The following is a 24,155-nucleotide window of genomic DNA, read 5'->3' as shown; positions in this document are numbered from 1 at the left end:
CCAAATCCGCAATCCCCTGCGCCGCAAGCTCCCGCATCGGGTGGTCGGGATCCGTGAGATCCAACATCGCATGCGCCGCCTCGATCTGCTCCTCGATCCCTTGCCCCGACAGCCGCGGCCGCCATCCCTTCACCATCTGCTCGATAGCCCACGGCGAGGCAAGGCAGATCTGCAGCATCAGCAATTTTTGCCGCAGCTTTGTTTGCCGTCGTTCCTCCGCCGCCTTCTCCTCCTCGCGTCGCTTCCCCCTTTCATCGGCGATCTTCATCAACTCCTCGAAAGGCAGCATCCCCAACGACCACTTCCGCTCCGCCATCGCGAGATTTCACCGGCGAGATCGTGGGGTGGGGGGCTGAGATGGGGGCGCCTGGGGAGAGGACATGAGCGAGACCATGTACTTGGCACGGATAAAACGGCGGGAGCTGACTGAAAACACTCCGGAACCCCACTGGGCACGCGGAGATCCAGACGCGACGCGAGACCAGGGCAGGCGGGCTAACTGCTTACTCAGCAGCAGCCACCACGTCCACACACCCGCGCGCGCGATCCCGTGCTCCCCGCTCCCACAAGCAAGCAAAGCAAACACCACCGCGCCGCACCACCTGCAGCTGCCGACCCGCCGGCCGGCTTGTAAGCCTTTCCGCTCTTGAGGACACGCCGGCGCCGCGATGGAGGCCGTGGCTTGCGGAGGAGGCGGGGTGCTCGCGCGGCCGCTGCCCGGTCACAGGGCGCGGCGCCGCCACGGCGTAGGCTGCGCTCGACCGAGGTTCCTCGTCGTGGCGTCGCTCGAGGAAGCCTCCCCGGCGCCCGCGCGCAACGCCGTGGCCGTCGCGCAGGAGGTAATTTGCTGCTCTCCTCCAGCTCGGATACTCGCTCCGGTGCCGTGCCTCGCCCTCGCTGGCTCTGTTCCCGGACAGTTCTTCAGGTCAATCGCGCACTTCTCAGTTATGAATGAAACCTGTCGATTTGGTGCAGATCGCGCAGGCGCAGGTTGATGAGTACGTCGCTTCTACCGCGATCCTGCCGCCGCTCCCTGACGGTGAGCTCAACTTCCCACTCGTGCGTACAGGAACAAAATGACTACTGTAGTATTTTCTGGTGTGATTGATTCCTAACGACCAAGAAACCCGTTTTAACTCCCGTTCTTCTGCGAATCTATCCTCCTCGCCAGACCCTGTGAACACGGTGCAGGTCAAGTTCGTGCTGCAGAGGCAGTGCGCGTTCGGCCAGCGGTTCCTCGTCGTCGGCGACGACCCGGCGCTCGGCCTTTGGGACCCGACCAAGGCAGCCGCTCTGGAGTGGTCGGAAGGCCACGTTTGGACGGCGAGGATGGTAAGCTCCTCAAGTCCGTCCCGCGCGCGCACATTCTTTCATGCGCCACTCTCTTGTCGATCGTGGATGATTGATCTCGCCGTCTCTGGTCCGGCTAGGACTTGCCAGCGAACAGGGCGATCGAGTTCAAGTTCTTGCTGCAAGATCCGTCGGGGCAGGTCAGCTGGCAGCACGGCCACAACAGAACTCTGCAGATAGCAGAGACCTCGAAGACATTGGTGGTCTACGAAGACTGGGATGACGCCAAGTGCCAGGAAGTATTAGAGGTGACATACCCGTCGATTGGAGCGGAAGACGTCCACTTTGCAGGATCATATAATGGCGCAATTCTGCCAGACGATAACGAAATCCATGAGAATCAACAGACCGACAAGGTGATGACGGATGTAGCAGGCACCGATGGTGGTTCTTCTCCTCAAAGAGAAAATATGCGGGCAAATGGCGCCAACGGACTGCAGGTAACTGATTCTCCAGCTCTCCGTCCTTTGGTTTATAATGATCGTGCGCCGGTTTCACCTAGCTGCAACCCTGCAGGACGGTCACCGGTTATTGCATACGATTAATCATACGGCCGCCTATGGTTTTCTGACACAGTTTACCTTGGAGAAAGACCACAAGGTTCCTGACGTGCTTCGCAGAAGAGCAAAAGTTGCAGTACAGACCCTGAACGATGAAGGTGCGCCCGTGGAGAATAGGGCGCCAGCCGGTATGTTCGAAAATGACATGGCCTGGGTCAGCAAAGCCCTGCAGCGGTTGCTCCGGAGCCTCGGTCTCCAGATTGGCACCACAGAAACATGAAACAGTTATATGAATACGGTCTAATCTTGCCGTTTTGGAGGTCATGGTGTTCGCCCGCTGAAACCATTTCTATGCTGCAACTCTCAAGAGACGAGAAAAGCTGTTAATCGTGCACCAGTTATCAATTACAGCAGCCACTGTCTTCGATGTAGCGTTGCATATAGGAAGTCCTCCCGGAAAAAAGCTGTTATTAGTGCACCCGTTATCACTTAGCTGTCTTTGATTTTGATTTCTTATCTAGTAAATACCTTGTTTTGAAGGAATCCTAAACCCTTATCTCAATTCCACAAATAGCTAAGCACATAGTAGAACTAATAGTGAAACCGAAGAGTAAATTGCAGCCTTCAGCATGTGTTGGCAAAAAGCAGATACACTATTACAGTATATAAGTTCCTGAAAAGAAAAAAACGAAATACAGTACATGTAGTTGAGATTATCTCTGCGACGAGCATGTTGTCTATTACTCTTGTGTGTGTGGATCTCGATGCTTAGATGAATGAATTTTACGGAGCAGTAATAACTGCACTATACACAAGATGAGGTACATGCGCGCTCTAGAACCACCAAATAATTGAATAGAACTGCGCAAGGCTAACATGCCCAGCTTGCCAGCTACTATATCTACGATTTGCAAAATAGGTAATACTCTAAATTATACTCCCTCGGTCCACAAAATGATGTCTCAAATTTGTTAGATTTGTATGTATCATAGATACATGCAAATTTAGACAAAGTTGAGACATCCTTTTATTATAGGAGGGAGTACAAAACATTAACACCGTTTTAATGCTCCTAAACATATATAAACTTGAAAAATCAGCATTAGCATTGCAGATTTAATGCCCCTAAACAATTTACAACTGCATCCGGAACTGGTAATAATACTCACAACTAACTCTACATTCCTACTTGTTTACAGCCAACCATGCCAGTATCTTATCCTGATAAGTACATCTTCTGTTGTGCGCACTGCGGAGGCAAATAGTCTACGAGAAGATTCTCCGGGGAAGGTAGTCAAAAGAATCAAGAAAGCCTCATGTCCCGCTTTGTATATGTACCATCTCCAAAAGTTGCATATCCAAGCCTACGAGTACCAACAGTGGATACACACATCCTGGTTGAGGAGGCGACAACCATACTCACAGAGAGGTGCTTCCGGTAAATCAGTCACATGCGACCATTTTGTACATGGAATGGTTAAGTGCGAAGCTGGTTTCACATTCCAATTTTCTTTCAACTCATTTGGTTGGTACAGTTGGGGGATGAGGAAAGGGTGAGGAGTTCAACTGCATCTGCATAAAAGACAAGGGAATCTGTCAGTAACAATGGTTCTCTCTGAAAAAAAAAAAAGGTTCCGCCCCTCAAAAAGGCTACAACTAGGCCTTCTTAGAAAGAGATGCTACAGACTTATGGCAGTGCTCGATAAATTCCAGAAAAAAATAACCTTATTGGTCTCAAATGCTTCTTGATCTGTGGGTCAGTAGTTGTTTCCAGGAATCTCAGGGCCTCTTCTGCAGCCTGAAACAACATAATTTCCGGAAATCAGGCATAGCTTTTGTTAAACGACAAGACCTAAACAAAAGCTTGAACTAGTGTATGCATTTGGATTTGGAGCACGACGGTAGAATATAATAGTCAAAATCCTAGCCTTTCATACAAGAGATAAATAATTAAACATACTAGTGAGATAATTTGTGAACTGGTATTCTTTTTAAACCTGTGAACTGGCTATCTGTAGCAACAAATACACTGTAACAGCGCATCCCTCAAGATGGAATGCCTTGAGGTCTCTTAGCTACTAAAAAACATAAAAGCATTCAAGAAGAAGCTTGCGCAGATGTTCTGAGAGCATGCCTGGAATATTATTCATGATGAGTAACTATAGGGACAGTTTCTGGGCTGATACATCGGATGCCCACACCCATGCTGATCTGGCCGGACAAGATGATGTTTCTAATGTTCCGTCTAGCTTCATGGGTGCTTCTGACACCTCAATAGCTCCGCGGAGCATGGCTAATCTTAATCAGGAGCTCGCGAAATGGAGGCCGCTTCATTAGCACCCAAAGCAGCCATAAGGCTTAGTCTTGTTAGCGAACCTGGTTTATGCACACCTCATTGAGGTTTGAGACAGTGGCTCAAAGGAGGCATCTATCAAATTCCTAATATAACTTTGCACGTGCTAGAATCCTAGCTAGACGGTTGTATACTTATTATAGCTCCAGCATATACTAGATTTTATGGCAAAGAACAGAACACAGTGCAGATTTATGTATATAACGCAAATCTATAAAATACTGCAGATGTCACATTATACCACTTTCATGCAAATATTTAAACTAATTTAGCAATTTAATATCTCAATGGCACCAAAATATAAAAGCCACCAATGAAAACGGCAGTACACTAGGAAATATAGTACCTGAAGCTTCGCAAAATCTCTGTTCGCACCAATGCCAATCCCAAGTATCTGTCCTGCAAGTTCAACCTTCAAAAAATAACAAAATATGTTATTAATTGCATTAACAAGCTCACAGAAGGTGTGTTCATAGTTACATACTAAATTGCTGATTATAAATGGTCCAATTCATTTTGGTTTACTGAAAACTCGTTGAAAGTCAAATCTGAATGTAAGGATTAAACTTTTTAAACTTTGAAGATGCCACAATCAGGTGGTAACCAGCTAGTTCTTCAAACAAACTAAAAAAGTAAACCCTTTAGCAAAACCGGTAAATCATTTACCGATACAGTGGTAACCCCACCGGCGAATAGCCAAAGACAGGTACTAGTCTCAGCCGCACAGGTGGGAACTGGTCAGAACTGCAACACTTAGGTATAGGTACATTCCACTATAAGCCAGAAGGCCCACAGTATTCTTGCAGAATTTAGAATAGATATTATATAAGTAACCTGAAAATGGTATTCTTCGTTGATTGCCGAGCCAGGATTCTGGACTTCATCTCGAAATACTACATGCTGATCCTCCACGCACTAGAAGCAGAAAATGCACATTAGAATTCAATGAAGCAAGAGTACAACGAATGTGAAAGGTAGATGAGAAAGTGAAATATCAGGTAGTAGCATCAACTCTTACAAGTTCTCTAAGAAGACTTATAACAGAGGACAACCTATCCACAATTGGTGTACTTCCAGATAGTTCTTTCATAGAAGTATCACCATCTGCATCGATATCGTCTTCCAGAAAGCCATTTCCACCCCCAGGAGACTTGCTTGTGTCTTTATTAAGAACCCCAGCCATAGGAGCAACAAATGACAAGTAATTGCCTACAAGTCAGTGAGTTCAGAGAATTTAGGAGAAAGCAAATTTCTAGTCAATGGGAGCTTAAGAGGAAAAAATATTTTGTACATTGCCCTTCGGGTCAGTGAACTTGTCACATTGGTCATCAAGTAGATTACCATACTACTACATAAAAAACATACTTAAGTAAGTCACTACAGATGTTCCAGTGATTGATGAATCAATGAAGGTCATTTAGCTATACGCACGGTTATGACAAGGACTTGCAGTGGCAGCACAGCGAAGGGCATAAGACATGCCAAGACAAAAACAACACCAAATAAACCAACACGGTGAACGGGCCGGGCTGCAGGTACCTCCCTCTATAGAGATCTATCCATGCATAGATATGTATCATTGAGTAGTACAGCAAGATATGTATCATTGAGTAGTACACCAAGTCACCAACAGACACAGCCAAGTTCTTCCAATCCAAAGTGCCGCAGCTGTGGGAATGAACATGAATCTGGCGAAGGAACTCAATCATTAAGCAGGCCCATCCTTCCAGGTCCACCAGCGGTGCATTAAGCAAGGAAGCCATTGTGTGGGGCACAGGGCTTGCGGATGCAGCGGAGTCGACTGGGGAAGAAAGTAATGGCAGAGGGTCTCGAGAAGAAATTGGATTGAAATTGAGATAACCGGTCTGACAAATACAAAAGCATTGGAGTACCTTGGCTCCATGTGCCCCTTCACTGGAGTGGTACTGCTATGTCATCATCCTGACTTGGTTGGCCTGGTAATGACCTTCAAATATTCACTTCACCACATTCAGTGCCTAAACATGCGGTTTGGTGGCCTAATTGAACCAACACAACCAAGTTCACTTACACGATACACTTTTTTTTTTTTTTTGGGGGGGGGGGGGGGGGGATTGCTCAAGAGTGAGCAGGAGCAGTCACTGTTAGTGCAAATTCGTATGTGAAACTGTAATGCAGAGCTGAAAAGTGAAAACACATCAAACTGTCTATGCTACTACTAGTGAGAGCCATTTTGTTGGGCACTTTCCCCGTGGAAGCCACATTGTGTGGATGTGCCTAAGGTTAGCCGTGGCAAGATATAGGAGGTTATTTCCTTATGGTGGTATTAAGATATAGCAAGTTCATTTTTCATGTTAGCAAGACCAAGGTACAAAAATAGCCAAATGTGATAATACTTAATTTGTTAGCGAAGAATTACTTCCGAATTTACTGTGTTATGCCACAGCTACCATTTCTGGTAAACTTGAAATATACAGGGAACATACACCCAGTTACCAGTATGGAGATATGCAATTCCTGATTATTTTCACCATAGTTGGTGAGGATCCTAATGACAACCACCTCTTTACTACGTTGAAGTCAGGAGTGCAGTTTGTGATATTTGGTTCGCACTCCATTTGTTTAGCCAGCTATATTATCTTCCTTTTGTCTTGCATAAATCATGAACCTGGCTTTGCCTTCTCTCTAAAAGTAGAGGTTGTATTGAACGAACCAATCGGAATTGCACTCCCACAATTTGATGACATGAATGATTATACAAGTAAAGATCTAAGCGCTGTTACATGGCATTAAACAGCACCTCAGGCTATGGTAGTAGATTATTTGCAAACCATATCCAACCAACATGAACAAAAAAATAGATCCCCTTACAAGCATAGATTTCATTTCAGTCATGTTTATTTACTATTTAACTCAGTGGCATCATTTGACAATAATAGAAGTAGAGTGAAGGCAACGACATCATACAGGGAAGAATAAATGGTTATCTTATATAAGTGAGAGGATGATACCTCACAAGGAGTCTAAAATAAAATAAGTGTAACAGAATTGCGAGCTTGCATTATCCAAAATAAAAGGAATATATCTTACTTTGCAAATTTTGGAGAGCCTTTTCAGCAGCTTGCACTTGGGCCTCCTCCCTTGTTTTTCCAGTGCCAGATCCAACTTTTTCGTTACTAAATAGCACCTGTCACATGTAAGATGAAGGTGGAAGAATTAGGCAGAAATTTGGCAACTTCGTTTAAAACATACATCAGCAAGCAAGAAAGCAAAGCCAGTTGAGTTCATGTCAATGTTAAAAGGCTAATTCAGGGAAACTTCAAAATAAGGTCCATTATTATCTCCTGAATAGATATTTGTCGCGATCTGGGCTCTGGGGTTCAGACTTCAAACCAGGTTATTGGCAAAAGAACATAGTATAAACAGTATGCTCAATCACAAATGCAAAGCACCAACCTCAACTGAAAATTGCGTACTTTTGCCAGTGCTGCTTACTGTAGACCTAAACTCCACCTATATTAAGAAAGAGCAGGAGATTAGTTCGAAGTCAAGAACAGTAAAGCCAAACATGCACTGAAACACTAAGCCAACAGCATACCTTAGAGTTACATAGTCGCCCAATTTCTTGTAATACCGAGACAAACAATAAAGGGGTTATTGGCAGTGAGCCTCCATTGGATTCGACATTTGAACCAGCTAGATTGCCTCGCGGTGCCACTCGCACGTCATCTGCACAAAAGGTTGGGCCGCGTAGGTTACTTAAAGCACCAGGTTCAAATTAATACACACTGTACGCAGTGAAATAATGCACTCCCTCTGTTTCGAAATATAAGTTATATTTTGACTGCCTACGTTCTGCTAACGGTTGTACAATCATAACTTCATAAGGAAGTGCTTTTGAAGATGAATCTGATTGTATCAATTTGGTGTAACATAATCCACATATTATTGCATTAGTTAGTGGCCAAAAAGCTTAATTTTGGGTAGTTAAAGTACACCTTACATAAAGAACCAGAGGGATTATGATACTACTTGAAATGCATAAAAAAACGATGTGTATAGAAGCCAGATGAGCAGAGTCCTAAATATGATCAATAGAATGACCCTAAACTTGAAAGTAGACTATTTTCTTTGTTTTTCGTTCTCAAAAGATTTCTTAGGGTCAGTCTCCATTCCTGCTTCTCCAAAAATACATTACCAGCTAAAATCAGAGCTTCAACATCGAGTAAATATGAAATCATGACAATATTTTCTGAGCATTTGACAAGATATTTTTTGTACATCCGGAAAGATGTCAATGAAAGCAAACCATAATGCGGTCAGAATTAGGATTTGGAGCATTATGCTAACGATGCTGCATTACATAGTACAGTGGTCTTTTTTTTTTGCAGAGACATCCCCATTCCCTCTTTGCAAGTTAACACAACTAACTTGAAAATTAAAAATACCAAACTAATAGACGACAAGGAAAGGCCAGCATGGAGACAAGTGGCAAAAAAAAAAAGAGAATTATGAAGTACCTGATAAACGGGTTGATGAAGATATCTGTTTTTGGTCCACCTGATGTGCCTGAAACAACTCACATTACTGCATGATCATCCTTGAAATTTCATATCTAATTAAGATTCTAATGAAATAATGAAGCTCCGATAGTTCAGTAGTTGGACTAATGTTCTTACAAAAATCAGGATCCATTTGGTCAAAAATATAGGGTCAAGTTTCAGCTATATTACAGCCAATTTGATATTTTTTTGTAATAATATCACGAGAGGTAAAGTAGTTATTGGTAACTAAGCAAGGAAATAGGAGCAATCTTGTGATACCACAGAACAGAGATAATATATGGCATCCTTAGTAAAAGGGAGAGCAAAGATTGCCCACAAAATCAATCAAAGCAGAAACATCATAAAAAAACTTACCCGCCCATTCAATCTCTTCTCCCCTTCAGCTCCACTCATACCCTCAGGTATAGGGGTTGAAGAAGATATCTGTTTTTGGTCCACCTGATGTGCCTGAAACAACTCGCATTACTGCATGTTCATCCTTGAAATTTCATATCTAATTGAGATCCTAATGAAGTAATGAAGCTCCGATAGTCCAGTAGTTGGGACTAATGTTCTTACAAAAATCAGGGTCCATTTGGTCAAAAAAATAGGGTCAAGTTTCAGCTAATATTACAGCCTATTTGATAATTTTTTGTAATAATATCACGAGAGGTAAAGTAGTTATTGGTAACCGAGCAAGTACATGGGAGCAATCTTGTGATACCAGAACAGAGATAATGTATGGCCTCCTTAGTAAAAGGGGGAGAAAAGATTGCCCACAAAATCAATCAAAGCAGAAACATCATATGAAAACTTACCCGCCCATTCAACCTCTTCTCCACTTCAGCTCCACTCATACCCTCAGGTATAGGGGCAGGATCTTTGTTGGTTGGTACAAAACTAGTGTCCTGAAAATAAATAACAGACAAAATAAACTTTCAGAGTTCAGACTTTCAGCGGATAAACTGCAATACGACAACGTGGTGTCAAGAGGACATTACCTCGCAGACTAAGTAGTCGCCGACGTCTGGAGCGTATGGAAGATCCAATAACTCGTTTTCGTATAATAGTTCAAACACTTTCTTCAATAGATTTTCATCAAACTCCCTTTTTCCATCAAAACAAAGAAAAACATTAAGGCTGTAAGTATGGTATCATCAGAATGCACAGGTCGTATCGTAATAACTGTTTCTACCAACCTGAAGAAACCACCACGAATATTGCAAGCAACATTTCTCGCAACACAAAGCACTGGAACAGCATTCGCCGTCTAGGATATGCAAGAACATTAACACATTATTCCAGCACAGAAATATGTTCAACTGAAAACATGTAAGAAAAAAACACAAAAAAATACCTCAGCCTGTGGGGCATAGTATGGAGCATATGCAGGAACAACATGGACTCGAGGCTGGTCTTTCTCATCCCAGACCTTCAGCCTGTCATCAATCACCATGGCCATCTTTGGATGGCATCCTCCGTTTTTAAAAACATGCTGCAGAGACTTACTTGAATCTGCATCAATAGAAACAGTGAGTAAGACAAACAGCTTTTCTGGAGCACGAAGAAACAGCACTATCATTCTAACTATCAACATTTCAGAAATCATTATGCAGGATTGTGTGGTACTTTTTAACATTTAGATAGGGCATAAAATTTGGATTGGACAATCTACAATGGCTAGAGCGTGTTAATGCTGATGTAAATACTTTCGAGAAAAATGGTGATGTAAATACAATAGATCAATGCTGCGATGGGCAAGCACTGCACAATAGTTGAAAGAGGAAAGCTCCAAACTCTTGAGATCTTACCTGGTTTTACACATACTACACGTTCTGAAATATTATTCAAGCTGATTAAATTAGCTTCTGGATCAAGAAGCCTCCATATCTCAAGAGCATAATCTCTTTCAGCCATCGTACATACATAGACCTCGAATCTTTTGCGTCCCTTGGCAGTTAGATAACTTCTCAAATCTTCCCAGGCAGGCCTTAGCTTTACAAAAACACTAGTATCGCGGATCTGAATGCAATAAAACATTGAAATGGGTAATGAGGATAGGGCGAGAGGAAAAGTAATCGCAAAAGAATACCGCGACCAAAAGAATAAGATCTAGTTGATGGCTTAAATTCCAAAACACCAAAACATAAGAGTTACGGAAGAAACTAATGTTGATCCCATATTTAGTCCACAGCCCATATGATGTCAGCCAAGAACTACGATACTGAAACAGAATATATTTGTTGCTGAAGGTCGCAAATATATGCAATGCTGTTGGCACATAATGTGTTGGACCGAAAGGCCTAACATTAAAAAGGACGTACCCAGTGCTAAGAGCTCCCGCACTGTGCGGGGTCTGGGGAAGGTGTTAGTGGCAAGCCTTACCCTCACGAAGTGCAATGTGAGGAGACTGCGACTCGAACCTGGGACCTCTCGGTCACAGGCGGTGAGGCTCTACCGCTGCACCAGGCCCGCCCTTGACCGAAAGGCCTAACATTAGGTGGCCTAAAACTTGTGTTTCCTAGTACTTGTTAATATTCATTGGGATGCTAGCCCCATATATTTGGTTAAGATGCAACATATTCGGCAGGTAAAGAATATTGCAATTTTGGCAACTAAACAGGTGATAGTAATAAATGCGTAAACATAGAAAGAAAGAGTTGAGCTATGCAAGCGTTTAATGAGACGATCAATGTATTGCGGCAACTAGAATGCATATAGAAAACCTTTAATGCCAGATCATCAAAGGAAAGGAGACACGGTCCCACACGACATGCCTTGTTGTACAAGACAAAGCGGAGCCCATTTATACATCATTTTCCACAGCCAGGCCCAGGGGATTGGTTAAAACAAGGGAATTATAATACTGTTATTGTGGATAAACTGTAACCCTCCCCAGACATCCAATGAGCAACAACAGAAGCAGAAGTTGAGTGAGAACCAAAATTGTACCTCTGGATTGATGCGGGTGAGAATGGCGTTCCTCTCCGGTAGCCGTATGACGGGCCGCAGAAGCCGGTCCTGGGCACCTATAGGCTGCACCTCCTCCTTCTGTGCCACGAGGATCCTGCCATTATCCGTAACGGTATCCTTGTCGATGAACTCCTTTAGAAGCGCCCTGTCCTCGATGTAGCGCTTGATCTCGGCGGACATGGCCGCCACCCTGCCGGGATCGTCCACGGCCTCCATCTTGTGGGAGAGGTCCCCGATGCGGCGCTCGAAGGAGGCGACGGTGTTGGCGACGATGAGGGTCTCATCGAGGTCGAAGACGATGGCGAGGCAGCGCAGGTTGAGCATCCCGACGGAGGAGGCGTAGAGGCCGGCGCGCACGGCGCAGCACCAGAAGCACGGCACGTTGACCGCCTTGCTCGGCATCGCCACCAGGTGCAGCTCCTCGTCCCCGACCACCACCACCGCGCTCTGCACACACAGCCATTGTTTTTACAAATGGTATCCCTAAATAAATTGCTAGCAGGGCGCTGAACCGATGAAAATAATCGCTGTAGAATGTGTGAGATGGCTCAACCGTTGGTGATTGGGGAACGATCTGCTACTGATGGGGCAAGTAGCATTTCCCAACTAGGTAGTCGTTTTTAGGCACTTATTTTACAAATCCTCTTCCAAAATTCTTACTACTACCGCAAACTCCCAACCGATGAACGGCACACTGAATTGATAATGTGTAAGATTCTTCAATCGTTGGTGATTGGGGGCATTTCCTATCTAGGTAGTCGTTTCTAGGCGCTTATTTCGGTTCTATTTGAAATGGGGCGTGGCAGGTATTATGCTAATACGAGGGCATATGAGCGATTATTGCACACAAGGGAACTGTCGGGGAGAAGCGCGGGCAAACCTTGTACTCGTTGAAGCATGTGAGGTAGAGTCTGTGGATGCTGGGGTTGAGCGGGACCGTCTTTGCCTGGAGCTTGCATCGCACGGAGAAGGGCGCGATGGTCTGGAGGATGGCGAGCGGCGGGCAGCGCTCGCTGGCGGGGGAGAGGTGGCTGACGCGGATCTCGTTGCTGGGGAAGGGCAGCGCGGCGTCGGGCCCGGGCTTGATCGGGAAGACCTCGGCCTCGCCGAGGGAGACGTCGCCGTGGAACATCCGCATGGTGACCTGCCTGGCGGGCGCCGCCGCCGCCGCGGCGGAGGATGGGCCGGCGAGGAGCGGCGCGGGGCGGGGCGTCGCCATGGGGGGCGCTGGAGGGTGGGAGGGGAGGGGAATGGGGGAGGGAGAGTGTGAGGGGAAGCGCAGGCACGCCCGCCGTGTGCTTCGGCGGACGCGGGTTTTGGTATTTGGGGGAGGGCGGAGGGGAACGGCGCAGCGGGGGCTCTGGGTGCGCTTATATAGAGGTGGAGGGGGCGGAGGAGGGTTCCGGTCCGGCCGCGCGCCGGGTCGGGCTCCGGTCGGTCGCTTGGACCGGGTCGGGTCGGGTTGGGTCGCGTGCCGAGCCCAGGTGGGTGCGTCACTGTACGCATGTACTGCCGCGTGGGTGGGGCCCAATGGCTGGGACTGTCTCGTTTTCTTCTGACTTGGTACGTCGTGGGCCATGGCCGTGCCCAACGGGATTCTTTTCTCTTTTTTTTTCTTCGTCCTGGGAAATGATTATCCTCTCTGTTTTTCATTTTGGTCTCGGTTGAATTCGTAGCACAACACTAGAACCATGCGACAGGAGTTTCTCGCAAGTTGCTTGCCACCTATTGGGCGATAACAAGATGGAGTGGAGCCATGTGGACCGGGGAATTGGATAGAAAAGCTCTACGCGGATAAGCAAAGACACAACCTTCACCAGCTATTGTCTCGTGTCACGAACATTAGCCTCGGCCCGATAGCACTATCGATGTGTGTGAAGCAACATTGTGGTGCCACTACTGCCGCCCCATCGTTAGGGCTGGGAAGGCAGGTTGCCGGTGCCCTTTCTGTATCCACTTCCATATTTTAGGAACGAAATACTCATGCAAATGTGGATGTTGTCAAATAGACACGCGGAGGGGATATATTTATTACTCTAATACGGATATGGACGGTAATGTTTTTAAAATTTTAGAATGTGCAAAGGACATGGCTACACCTACGTCAACCTCGTTGTAAGGAAACGCGAGGCCGGTCCAACGGCCCCTAATCAGAATCGCGAAACGAGATCAAACTTTCCCCATTTGGAAAGAGGCGGTCCAACGCGTGCGGGGGAGCCGACGATCTGGAACCAACCAACGGAGCCACCTCCTTTGCGCGCGGGAACCAACGACGTTGGTCGTGCCCTTTGCCCCCCCCCCCCCCCCCACATAAAAAGCAAAGCAAAGCTGGTGCCCCTCTTCTTTACCCTAGACTGACATAGGTATTCCTGCCAGGCATGTCGAATAAGTACCCTAGGTCTACACCAAAGCATGAAACCCATGGACTCGGCCCAGAAGGTTGAAGGCTTTCGGGTTAGGAAAGTAGAGTTGTAATAGGAAACTTGTATCAATATAGGAAAAGCCCAATGCGGCTCGACATTTGGTAACTTGTACGACACGGAAAAGCCTCAGCTTCGCCTCCTATATAAAGGGAAGCCGAGGGAGAAAGAAGGGACCGAATCATTGTAACCCTAGCCACCGTAATATTGAGTTGAGCACCTTTGTTCGGCTGAACCTTCGAGATCTACTTGCCCGCTACTTCTTTCGAAAACCCTAAGTCTACAATACGTAGGCATTGACAAGTTGATCTCTTGTCAATTGGCGTTGTCCGTGGGAACTGGAGGCTGCAAGGTTCTGATCTCGATGGCATCTTCAACATCATCATCAACGGCAAGCAACGCGATGGACGGAGGGAAACGAGTCCAACCTGATCTCGCCGTTTTTGTTCCTCACCCTCCCTCCGCCCGTTTGCATGCATATGCCAATCTGGAGGAGTCGAGGGAGATGACTTTCGGGAGCTTTCGCTTCCTCGTCGGAAAAGAAGGATCACATCGTCTTGCGGCACCGATTTTTTTGGGACCGTTGGCGGTCGAGCCTGAGTACTCGGGATCGTCAACATCATCTGTCGAGTTAGGCGACGAGGAAGTTTCGCCGCCACGCTTCACCAAGCCCACCGACGGTGGGGCACTCGCCGATCTGTTCGGTCACATGACTTTCGGGTCGTTCACGGGAACTGATCTATCGCAAGATAGCGACTCGGAAAGCTTCACCAACTCCGACTTCACCAACACCAACAACTCTACTGCTAGTAGGGAGGTCTTCGTGAAAGATCGAGATGTCGCCTAGAGGGGGGGTGAATAGGCAATTACAAACTCTTGCGGATTTGTCTTGTATGAATGCGGAATTAAACTATCGTTTAGTTTACAAGCACAAACCCTAAATATGCTAAGCTCAACTAAGTGTAACAATAGCAACTAGAGCTAAGCAAGATAGGCACAAGATATATGTAGCACAAGTGATAGCAAGATATATGTACTTCAAGCACGATGGCTATCACAAGGAAAGAGAGCTCGGGTATAGAAATAACCGAGGCACGCGGAGACGAGGATGTATTCCCGTGTTCCCTTGCTTTGCAACAAGGTACGTCACGTTTGGAGGAGTGGAGGTCCCACGAAGGATTCCCGCGCCACGAAGGCTCACCCTATTCTCCGAACCACACCCACGAAGGATAATGGCCCTTTCCTTATGGTTAGCTTTTCCTCCGCTCCGGAGATGGCAAGCTCCACAACCACTTCACAAGCTCCACGAAGGAGAAGCCCGGGCCTCTTCACAATCTTCTTGAAGAGATCACCGGAGCACCAATCACCAAGCCAACTAGGAGGTCACCCTCCAAGAGTAACAAGCTCACGGTCTCTCACTCGAACAAATCGTGGTGGAGAGCTCAACACTATGCAATGATGCAAAGCAAGAACACCGGAGGTGTTCAAGTCCTTCACACTCAAATCCCACCAAAGCAACGAATGCTAGGATGAGATTGGAGAGGAAGAACAAGGGGAAAGTCAACCAAAGACTCCAAGATCTAGATCCCAAGAGATTCCCTCACTTAGAGAAGAAATGGTTTGGTGGAAGTGTAGATCTAGATCTCCTCTCTCAAATCCTCAAATATGAGCAAGAATGATTGGAGGAATCAAGGGGGAGAGCAAGTTCTTCAAATAGTAGCAATGGAGGAGAGAGAATAGGAAGAACTAGTTGCTCAAGGTGGAAGAAGGGTCTATTTATAGCTAGGAGCAAATAAAACTGTTGGGGGGGAAAAAGACAAGAAAACGGGCAAAAAAACAGCTAGAAAAACGTCCCAGGCCGGCGGCCCGGCCGGCCGACCGGATGCTGGGCCGAGGAGGCCGGTCAGCCATCCGGCCCAGCCGGGCCACCGACCGGAAGGGAGCTGGGCGCGCAGGGGCGGCAAACTGCCACAGGCCGCGCGGGGTGAGCAGGTGGGCCGCGTGGGCGGTGTGGCCCAGTCCGGCCAGGAGCCCGGTCCGGCCGGGGTGGCAGCCGGGCGGGCCGGTTGATAACCGGGTGCTGGGCCGGATGGGGCGGCCAGGCCCACGGGACTCCGCCCGGATGGCACCGGTTCCCAGGCCGGTTTTCGACCGGGTGGGCCGGCGCCTGGCCCGGTCCGGCCGGCTGGCTCCTTCCCCCTTTTTTTTCTTTTTCTTCTTTTCTCCTTTTTCCTTCTCTTTAATAACTAATGCTCCCGAACTCTGAATCGCGTGAAACCAATTTTGTTTGGAAGATAACAACAAATGCTATCTTATAGAAAGTGAAAACTCAAGAATCTGTAGGAGGGGATTTTATCATGAATATAAAAGGTAGAACCTTATATTATGAATAACCGGTAAAATCGCCCAACCTTGAAAACGCAATAGAAGATGCATGCGAACTCCGTTTTCGATGAACTTGGGCTTGTTGTAAAGCTAGCAACAAGCTCAAGAACCTCACACCGAGAAATACCAAGAAGCAATAAGAATATGCAAAGTATGCAAAGGATTGAGCTCCCTAAGACGATGTGGTCAAGTTACCCAACCGAAAGCCCCTCTTAATAGTGCGGCTATCTATCCTATAATCCGGTCTCCCATCAACCACCACGAGACCGGTAAAAGGAAAACCTATCAAGGTCATACCTTTGCCTTGCGCATCCCATCACTTGATCATTTGTCGCTTCGTGTATACTCACAAATGCTCCCCCATACACTATGATGGGAAAGCTTCATTGAAGCACATCTTCATATGTCCACTATCACCAAATGGACGGCAAGTTTCAAGCATGTGATCCACTCAAGATGCTCATCTTGAACTTGCCCAACTCAACCTTGTATCTTCTCATACTCACTTAAGATAGAGCATGGATAATATTGAGTTCCACATAAGAACTCCATCTTCATTTCTTCTTCTTGATCATATCACATATATATCTTCATACCGATGATCTTGATGCCAATACACAAGGTATATCTTGGCATCCATACTTGAATCCAACACATGGAGAGCAAGTAGTACCTCTGGAATATTCCTTCATATAAACTCAATGAAAACATTAGTCCATAGGGGTTGTCATTAATTACCAAAACCACACATAGGGGCAATGTACCCTTACAATCTCCCCCATTTTGGTAATTGATGACAACCACAATAAGAGGGTTTATATAATGAATATTAGTGACAAGTACGCAACTTATCCGAGAATAAGTTGTATACAAGAGGTTGTATTTGATATGGTCAAGTAACACAAAGCAGCTAGTCCATATCAAAACCGGCTCTACTCACACAACTACAACAAATGCAATGGATGTGAGTAGAACCAATATATATAGAGAAAACTCCCCCACAATGTATGCACGTGTGATGAACATGAATTCATTGCATACATTGTCAAGATTAACCTTTGGGATAGTTTCCACTATATATATACAACCATGCAAGACATATAAATATGGAATGCATGAGAGGCAAAACACTTAAGCACAAACCAAGCTTAAGTATAAAACCATTCCCTTAAACCCTCTAAATTTCTCCCCCATTGGCATCGATTGTCAAAATGGGTGAAAAATTTAGAAGGCCAATATAATGTGAGTTCCTCCCCAAAGTGTGCACTTCTCATAATTTGAGTGGAATCAAGTGCACATATCCAATGATGAATACTTGAAGGAAATCAAACTATATTGAGGATCAAAGATTGCATAAAGATAACATGGTGAAGTGAGCTTCAACAAGTAAAGCAAGCAATCAAAGATCCAATTGGACAAACAAAGATATCATGATAAGAGAGATATAGTGCTCTTAAATAAAATAAGAAAGCTCCCCAAGGTTCGTGCACAATTTATAATGTTTGCCTTTGAATACAATATGCACAAACATGGAATCCTCACTCCCTATATATCATTTAGAACACAACTAAGATAAAGAGAATATGCTTATCAAGAACAACTTTAGTCCAACAATTACGAGATATGAGTGCAAGAAGGGAAACAAATAAACCAAGCACTCATAAATCTCCTTTACCAACACCACTAAGAAACAAAAGGATAAAAGATGGTCGGCAAAGAACAAAGATATCAAGGTGATGGATTAACGCTCTTATGTATATAAGTTTCTAAAGTGGACAAATGATCCATAAAGAAACATGCACACACAAGAGGTTAACAAAATAGATAAGACAAGATATCCAAGATGAAGTCATAAGATATACCAAAGGATGTTTGCTTAAGAAGCATATATAGCCTATGGCTCCAATTTTCACTTATGGTATATGAATGAACTTCAACCAAGTTAAATCTCAAAAACATCACAACTAACAATAAGGGAAGTAGAGCTAGTTGGAGTGTTTTGAGAAAGGCAACAAGTATCATAAATATGGATTTATTTCGCAATTTCATCAATATTGCACATAAGAGCTCTTTGAGGAATTGATATGCAATAAATTGCTAGAGGGCATATTTGGGTAGGTGAATCATAAACATGATGTGTATATATATATTCCCAACATATGCATCTTCTCAAATTACTCAAATGTACAATAAGAAGTTTCGCTTTAAAAATGATTTTTCAAGAACCGCAATATTTTTGAAATAAATAATTTCATGCCAAGATACAACCTACAAGAGGTTGGATGCTATATGAGAGTGCATGAATAAGATACTTGTTACCGAGATGGCAATGGCTTGATGTAGTAGATAAGAGTTCATCGATCATCCTAGCTTGACTCCAATCCTCATATGGTGACAACACCTTCCTTATAGATGAGACAAGCCTCCATTGCATCTCCAATGTACCTAAAACATCATTCAAGTACATCTTGGTCCCCAAACTTATTGGGTCCAACATGGTTAGACTAACCACAATATATAGGACACACTCCATATAAACATGTGCATATTTAGATGAAGTTTGAATTTCATGCACATCTTAGCCATTTAGGATTTGATGGAGTATATCCTACATAATGCAAAAGAAAGCAAGCATGCTACAAGTATAAACAAATTAGATATAAGCATGCACCAAAACCTTTAAAGATCCAAGAAAGATATACTTTGGACAAAACACCAAAAGAATTAGATAAGGCATAGAGGTGCCACAAAACAAATTTGTTGTCCAAGTTATATCTAAGAAGCAAATCACAAAAGATTTGTTCAACAAAGTTCAACAAATGAACTAAGAAGAAACCATTGAGCATAAAGGATGAAATAAAGCAAACATGCTCAAGGATTTATTTCATTCAAGCAAATAAATCATGTAAGAAAGAATGAGATAGCAAACTCCCCAAAAGAGCAAGGTTCAAACAAAATAAACCAAACCCTATACACTTTTCACAATGGCACAATGTACCGTAAGGAAAAAGGTTTGTCTTCCAAAAAAAACACTTGATATGAATCAAGAGAATTTATCAAAACATTTTTCAAAGGGACAAGGAAGACACATGGGAGCAACAAAGATTTGTTGGAAGTAAAATAAGGCAATAAGAAACAATCCAAGGTGAAGATGATCCAAAAATTCAACCACATACAAGGTTATCAATTGTCAAAGACAATGAGTATATTGGAAATAATTTCCGGTGGAGTATTGACAATGTTAGAAAGTATCAACTTCACAAAAAAGGCATAGGATAAGTATATAGAATTGAGCACTATGCACGGATGAAGATTCTTGATAGCTTCAACTAGTCACACAATCACGCACGGCAATGATTAGAATAACTTGAAGCAAACGGTGTCCCAAATAAGATATAGAGATATGTATTTGAGGAAAACCGCACCAAGAATTTCATATTCAAACAAAAGCCCACAAGGTGAGTAATAAAATATTTTTATTAGGAATGGAACTTGTTTGAGCAAACATGCCACCTAGGAACAAGATAATTAAGAGCATCAACTCTAAGTGGCATAACCCCATATGTTCACATTTTCTAGGCTTGTGATATGTACAAAACATATTACTCCCCCATAATGTGATAAAACATTTCTTCTAAATAAGAGGCAACTAAAATTCAACTAGAGATGATTAATGGATATTTAGAATTTGAATTTCTCATGAGTATGGAACACCACATAGTGACTAGATAATCTTGCAATATCAATACTAAGTGGTGGTACCCATGTACACACATTTTAAAGAAAGAGAGATGCACAAAGCATATCACTCCCCCAAAATGGGATGTTCCATTAATCACTTCAAGAGAGCCAAATAAGATATCATCAAGATGCATTAGGCTCCAAACAATACACAAGTATATGGTGAGTCAAACAAACATACTTGAACACACAAGATAAGCAAGTAAGACACAACACATACATACACACATTTGGTACAAAACCAAACATGCAAAAGGGGGCAAGTAACTTACAATACACATGAAGAGTTGAAGTATAAGTTACCGCAAGGAGGAACATTGGATATAAGATATAGATGATGATCCATATGACTTGGCTTGGTCAAAGTTTAATATATGAAGATCCCTTAATTCTTCATGAAGTAGCCAAATCTCCAATGACCTCCATATGCACCTATTGATCAAGTTTGAGATTGTTGGTCCCCAACCAAGTTGGGTCCTAAGAGATTAGTCACAATAGGCTTGGCAACCCAAATGGTTCTTTTCTTGAAACCACTTTGAGTTCCAACAAACTTGGCAAACACATTGCCATCCTTATCCTTCCCTAGAGAATAATCATTATCAACAACTATAGGGTTAGATAAGGTACCACCTAAGCAAGAAGAAGCAAAGTGCCCCTTCTCACGGCATAAGTAGCAAGTGTTCCCCTTTCTCTTCTTTATTGATTTCTTCTCTTGGGGAACAATATCTTGATTCTTCTTGGGAAGTGGCCTATCTTCAACTTGAGGTTGAGCATGAGCTCGACCTTTACCTTGTGGCCGTTTCCCTTGTTGTTTCTCACTCAAGTGCTTCTTCTTCTTCTTCAATGGGCATGATCTAACATGATGCCCTTCAACCTTGCACTTGAAACAAACCAACTTGGCCGGATCCTTGACTTTGTCTTGGCCCTTCTTCTTGTTGCTCTTGCTCTTGGACTTGTTCTTGTTATTGGAGTTGAATCCAAGTCCACTCTTGTCATTGGGGGATTGTTGCACACTTAGCATCTTGTCAAGTGCGGATTTCCCTTCATGACGCTTTTCCAAGTCTTTCTTTAAAGAAAGGACTTGGGCCTCGAGCTCTTTGATTTCCTCTACATGGTTAGTAGAAATGCAAGTACTAGAGGAAGTAGAAGCTTCATTGTTAGAGCAACAAGGCAAAGTGAGTAATCCAACACAAGGTGTATCACTAGTTTGACTAGATGGATTACAAGGACTAGCACATGGCAATATAACATTTGTAGTAGAGATTGTGCTAACATCCATATGAGGCTCACAAGATGTTACCTTAGTGATACTTGCCTCATGAGCTAACTTTAGCCCATCATAGGAAATTAGAAGATCATCATGAGAGCTTGAGAGTTTTTTATGACCTTCTTCCAATTCCCTATAATTGCTAGTTAGCAATTCAAGTTGAGCCCTTAGCTCAACATTCTCCTCTAGGGTAGATGCTTCACAAGAATTAGAGTTAGTAGCACAAGCATCAACAATAGTTTTCTCATTTTCATGCATATAGGATTCAATTTTTTGTGTAAGCATAAAATTAGTATGCTTCTCATCTTTTAGCTCATGCTTGAGGAGAGTGAATCTCATTTCCTCATTTTCAACATGGGACTCCAACTTCACTATGGTTTCCTTATATTTATTCAAGATATCCATAGAGTGTTCGAGATTAGCACGAGCTTCTTTATTACCATGAAGAGAAGCATATATCGTTGCCATATTATGCACCAAGGTATTATATTCTTCATCATTATCATCATCATCACTCTCATCATTAGAGAAAGTGTTAGGAGTCAAAGTAGGAGATACCTTTGATCCATTTGCCATAAGGCACATGTGCATACCGGAGGATGAAGATGAAGATATTCTTGAATCCTCATTTGAAAACATGTCTTGATCCATAGAGTGTTCGGTTTCCTCTACAATGTTAGTCAACAAGCAACTAGAGGAAATAGAAACATTTTGATTATGGAAGCAAGACAAGGCAAGCATATCCTCATGAGATCTATGTAAGCAATTTACACATGATATGCAAGGACTATCAACACAAGCATGTAGATTATTTTCAATGCAAGATGTGTTTAAGTCCAAAGAGGAAACATTGCAATGAGATAGAGATGAAGAGTCATCACTATTGAGCACAATATCAACATTGCAATTTCCCTCACCACTCACCATATCATTACCTTGTGTCTTGCAACACGTTGGTGAAGTGGAAGAAGATGATGACTCATCACGGCCGGAGGTGGAAGCAACTTGGAGCTCTTCATGATGTGAAGAAGAAGAGAGCTCCTCGGAGTCACCACCGACCAAATGAGAAGTGGATCCACCAAACATTTCCTTAAGCTTGATCCACATCTCATGAGACGACTTTCGCTTTATATATATCAAGAACCTACGAAAATCGGGTCTCAAGGAGAATAAAAGCTCATTAGATACTTGAGCTTCAAGATGTAAGTTTTTCTCATCCTCTAAAGATAGATTTTGAGGATCCATCGGAGGAGAAAAACCTACATCTAGAAATTGCTCAATGTTTGGACACAAGGTCCGAAGTTTACAAAGCAAGCAATTTCGCCACAAATGATAATTTGTGCCAACAAAGATAATTGTGTCATTGTGCACTAAATTACTAGCCGACATCTTTACTCTCAAGGCGGTGAAGCCTAAAACAAGGAGAGACCTTGCTCGATACCAATTGAAAGATCGAGATGTCGCCTAGAGGGGGGGTGAATAGGCAATTACAAACTCTTGCGGATTTGTCTTGTATGAATGCGGAATTAAACTATCGTTTAGTTTACAAGCACAAACCCTAAATATGCTAAGCTCAACTAAGTGTAACAATAGCAACTAGAGCTAAGCAAGATAGGCACAAGATATATGTAGCACAAGTGATAGCAAGATATATGTACTTCAAGCACGATGACTATCACAAGGAAAGAGAGCTCGGGTATAGAAATAACCGAGGCACGCGGAGACGAGGATGTATTCTCGTGTTCCCTTGCTTTGCAACAAGGTACGTCACGTTTGGAGGAGTGGAGGTCCCACGAAGGATTCCCCGCGCCACGAAGGCTCACCCTATTCTCCGAACCACACCCACGAAGGATAATGGCCCTTTCCTTATGGTTAGCTTTTCCTCCGCTCCGGAGATGGCAAGCTCCACAACCACTTCACAAGCTCCACGAAGGAGAAGCCCGGGCCTCTTCACAATCTTCTTGAAGAGATCACCGGAGCACCAATCACCAAGCCAACTAGGAGGTCACCCTCCAAGAGTAACAAGCTCACGGTCTCTCACTCGAACAAATCGTGGTGGAGAGCTCAACACTATGCAATGATGCAAAGCAAGAACACCGGAGGTGTTCAAGTCCTTCACACTCAAATCCCACCAAAGCAACGAATGCTAGGATGAGATTGGAGAGGAAGAACAAGGGGGAAAGTCAACCAAAGACTCCAAGATCTAGATCCCAAGAGATTCCCTCACTTAGAGAAGAAATGGTTTGGTGGAAGTGTAGATCTAGATCTCCTCTCTCAAATCCTCAAATATGAGCAAGAATGGTTGGAGGATTCAAGGGGAAGAGCAAGTTCTTCAAATGGTAGCAATGGAGGAGAGAGAATGGGAAGAACTAGTTGCTCAAGGTGGAAGAAGGGTCTATTTATAGCTAGGAGCAAATAAAACTGTTGGGGAGAAAAAGACAAGAAAACGGGCAAAAAAACAGCTCTAAAAACGTCCCAGGCCGGCGGCCCAGCCCGGCCGACCGGATGCTCGGGCCGAGGAGGCCGGTCAGCCATCCGGCCCAGCCGGCCACCGACCGGAAGGGAGCTGGGCGCGCAGGGGCGGCAAACTGCCACAGGCCGCGCGGGGTGAGCAGGTGGGCCGCGTGGGCGGTGTGGCCCAGT

At 44.3% G+C, this 24,155-nt stretch overlaps 2 protein-coding genes across 12 annotated transcripts; one reads left to right on the top strand and one right to left on the bottom strand.

The window, feature by feature from the left end:
- The first annotated feature begins 357 nt into the window (after positions 1–357).
- LOC124648818 lies at positions 358–2,477 on the top strand. The gene is made up of 6 exons (XM_047188520.1): positions 358–363; positions 463–630; positions 976–1,039; positions 1,172–1,332; positions 1,431–1,820; positions 1,867–2,477. The coding sequence occupies exons 1-6, from the start codon at positions 358–360 to the stop codon at positions 2,128–2,130; spliced, it is 1,053 nt and encodes a 350-aa protein (XP_047044476.1). The 3' UTR covers positions 2,131–2,477.
- Positions 2,478–2,931: 454 nt separating this feature from the next.
- On the bottom strand, positions 2,932–12,838 carry LOC124692267 (RNA polymerase II C-terminal domain phosphatase-like 2). Of its 11 annotated transcripts, none has more exons than XM_047225631.1 (17): positions 12,580–12,838; positions 11,679–12,146; positions 10,538–10,748; positions 10,084–10,241; positions 9,926–9,996; positions 9,728–9,833; positions 9,545–9,634; positions 9,102–9,194; positions 8,703–8,751; positions 7,781–7,911; positions 7,639–7,695; positions 7,273–7,369; positions 5,222–5,412; positions 5,038–5,118; positions 4,550–4,615; positions 3,575–3,648; positions 2,932–3,422 (listed from the first exon to the last, which is right to left on the bottom strand). In XM_047225631.1, the coding sequence occupies exons 1-17, from the start codon at positions 12,835–12,837 to the stop codon at positions 3,413–3,415; spliced, it is 2,211 nt and encodes a 736-aa protein (XP_047081587.1). In that variant the 5' UTR covers position 12,838; the 3' UTR covers positions 2,932–3,412. The 11 variants fall into 11 exon arrangements, 6 of the variants coding, with proteins under 6 accessions (XP_047081587.1, XP_047081655.1, XP_047081726.1 ...); XM_047225699.1 differs by having other exon boundaries at positions 9,102–9,185; XM_047225770.1 differs by lacking the exon at positions 9,102–9,194.
- Positions 12,839–24,155: the final 11,317 nt, after the last annotated feature.

The sequence above is a fragment of the Lolium rigidum genome, chromosome 1 (assembly GCF_022539505.1).
Source record: "Lolium rigidum isolate FL_2022 chromosome 1, APGP_CSIRO_Lrig_0.1, whole genome shotgun sequence".
Taxonomy (NCBI): Eukaryota; Viridiplantae; Streptophyta; class Magnoliopsida; order Poales; family Poaceae; genus Lolium; species Lolium rigidum.
This window is presented reverse-complemented; position numbering and strand designations above follow the sequence as displayed.

Excerpts from the sequence above, each read along its gene's own strand:
- LOC124648818 (XM_047188520.1), top strand. Across the intron at positions 1,333-1,430 it reads ACGTTTGGACGGCGAGGATG|GACTTGCCAGCGAACAGGGC; the intron begins GTAAGCTCCTCA and ends TGGTCCGGCTAG. Across the intron at positions 1,821-1,866 it reads CTCCAGCTCTCCGTCCTTTG|GACGGTCACCGGTTATTGCA; the intron begins GTTTATAATGAT and ends GCAACCCTGCAG.
- LOC124692267 (XM_047225631.1), bottom strand. The coding sequence starts at position 12,837 with ATGCGGATGTTCCACGGCGACGTCTCCCTCGGCGAGGCCGAGGTCTTC. Across the intron at positions 10,749-11,678 it reads TCACCCGCATCAATCCAGAG|ATCCGCGATACTAGTGTTTT; the intron begins GTACAATTTTGG and ends TATTGCATTCAG. Across the intron at positions 7,370-7,638 it reads GTACGCAATTTTCAGTTGAG|GTGCTATTTAGTAACGAAAA; the intron begins GTTGGTGCTTTG and ends TACATGTGACAG.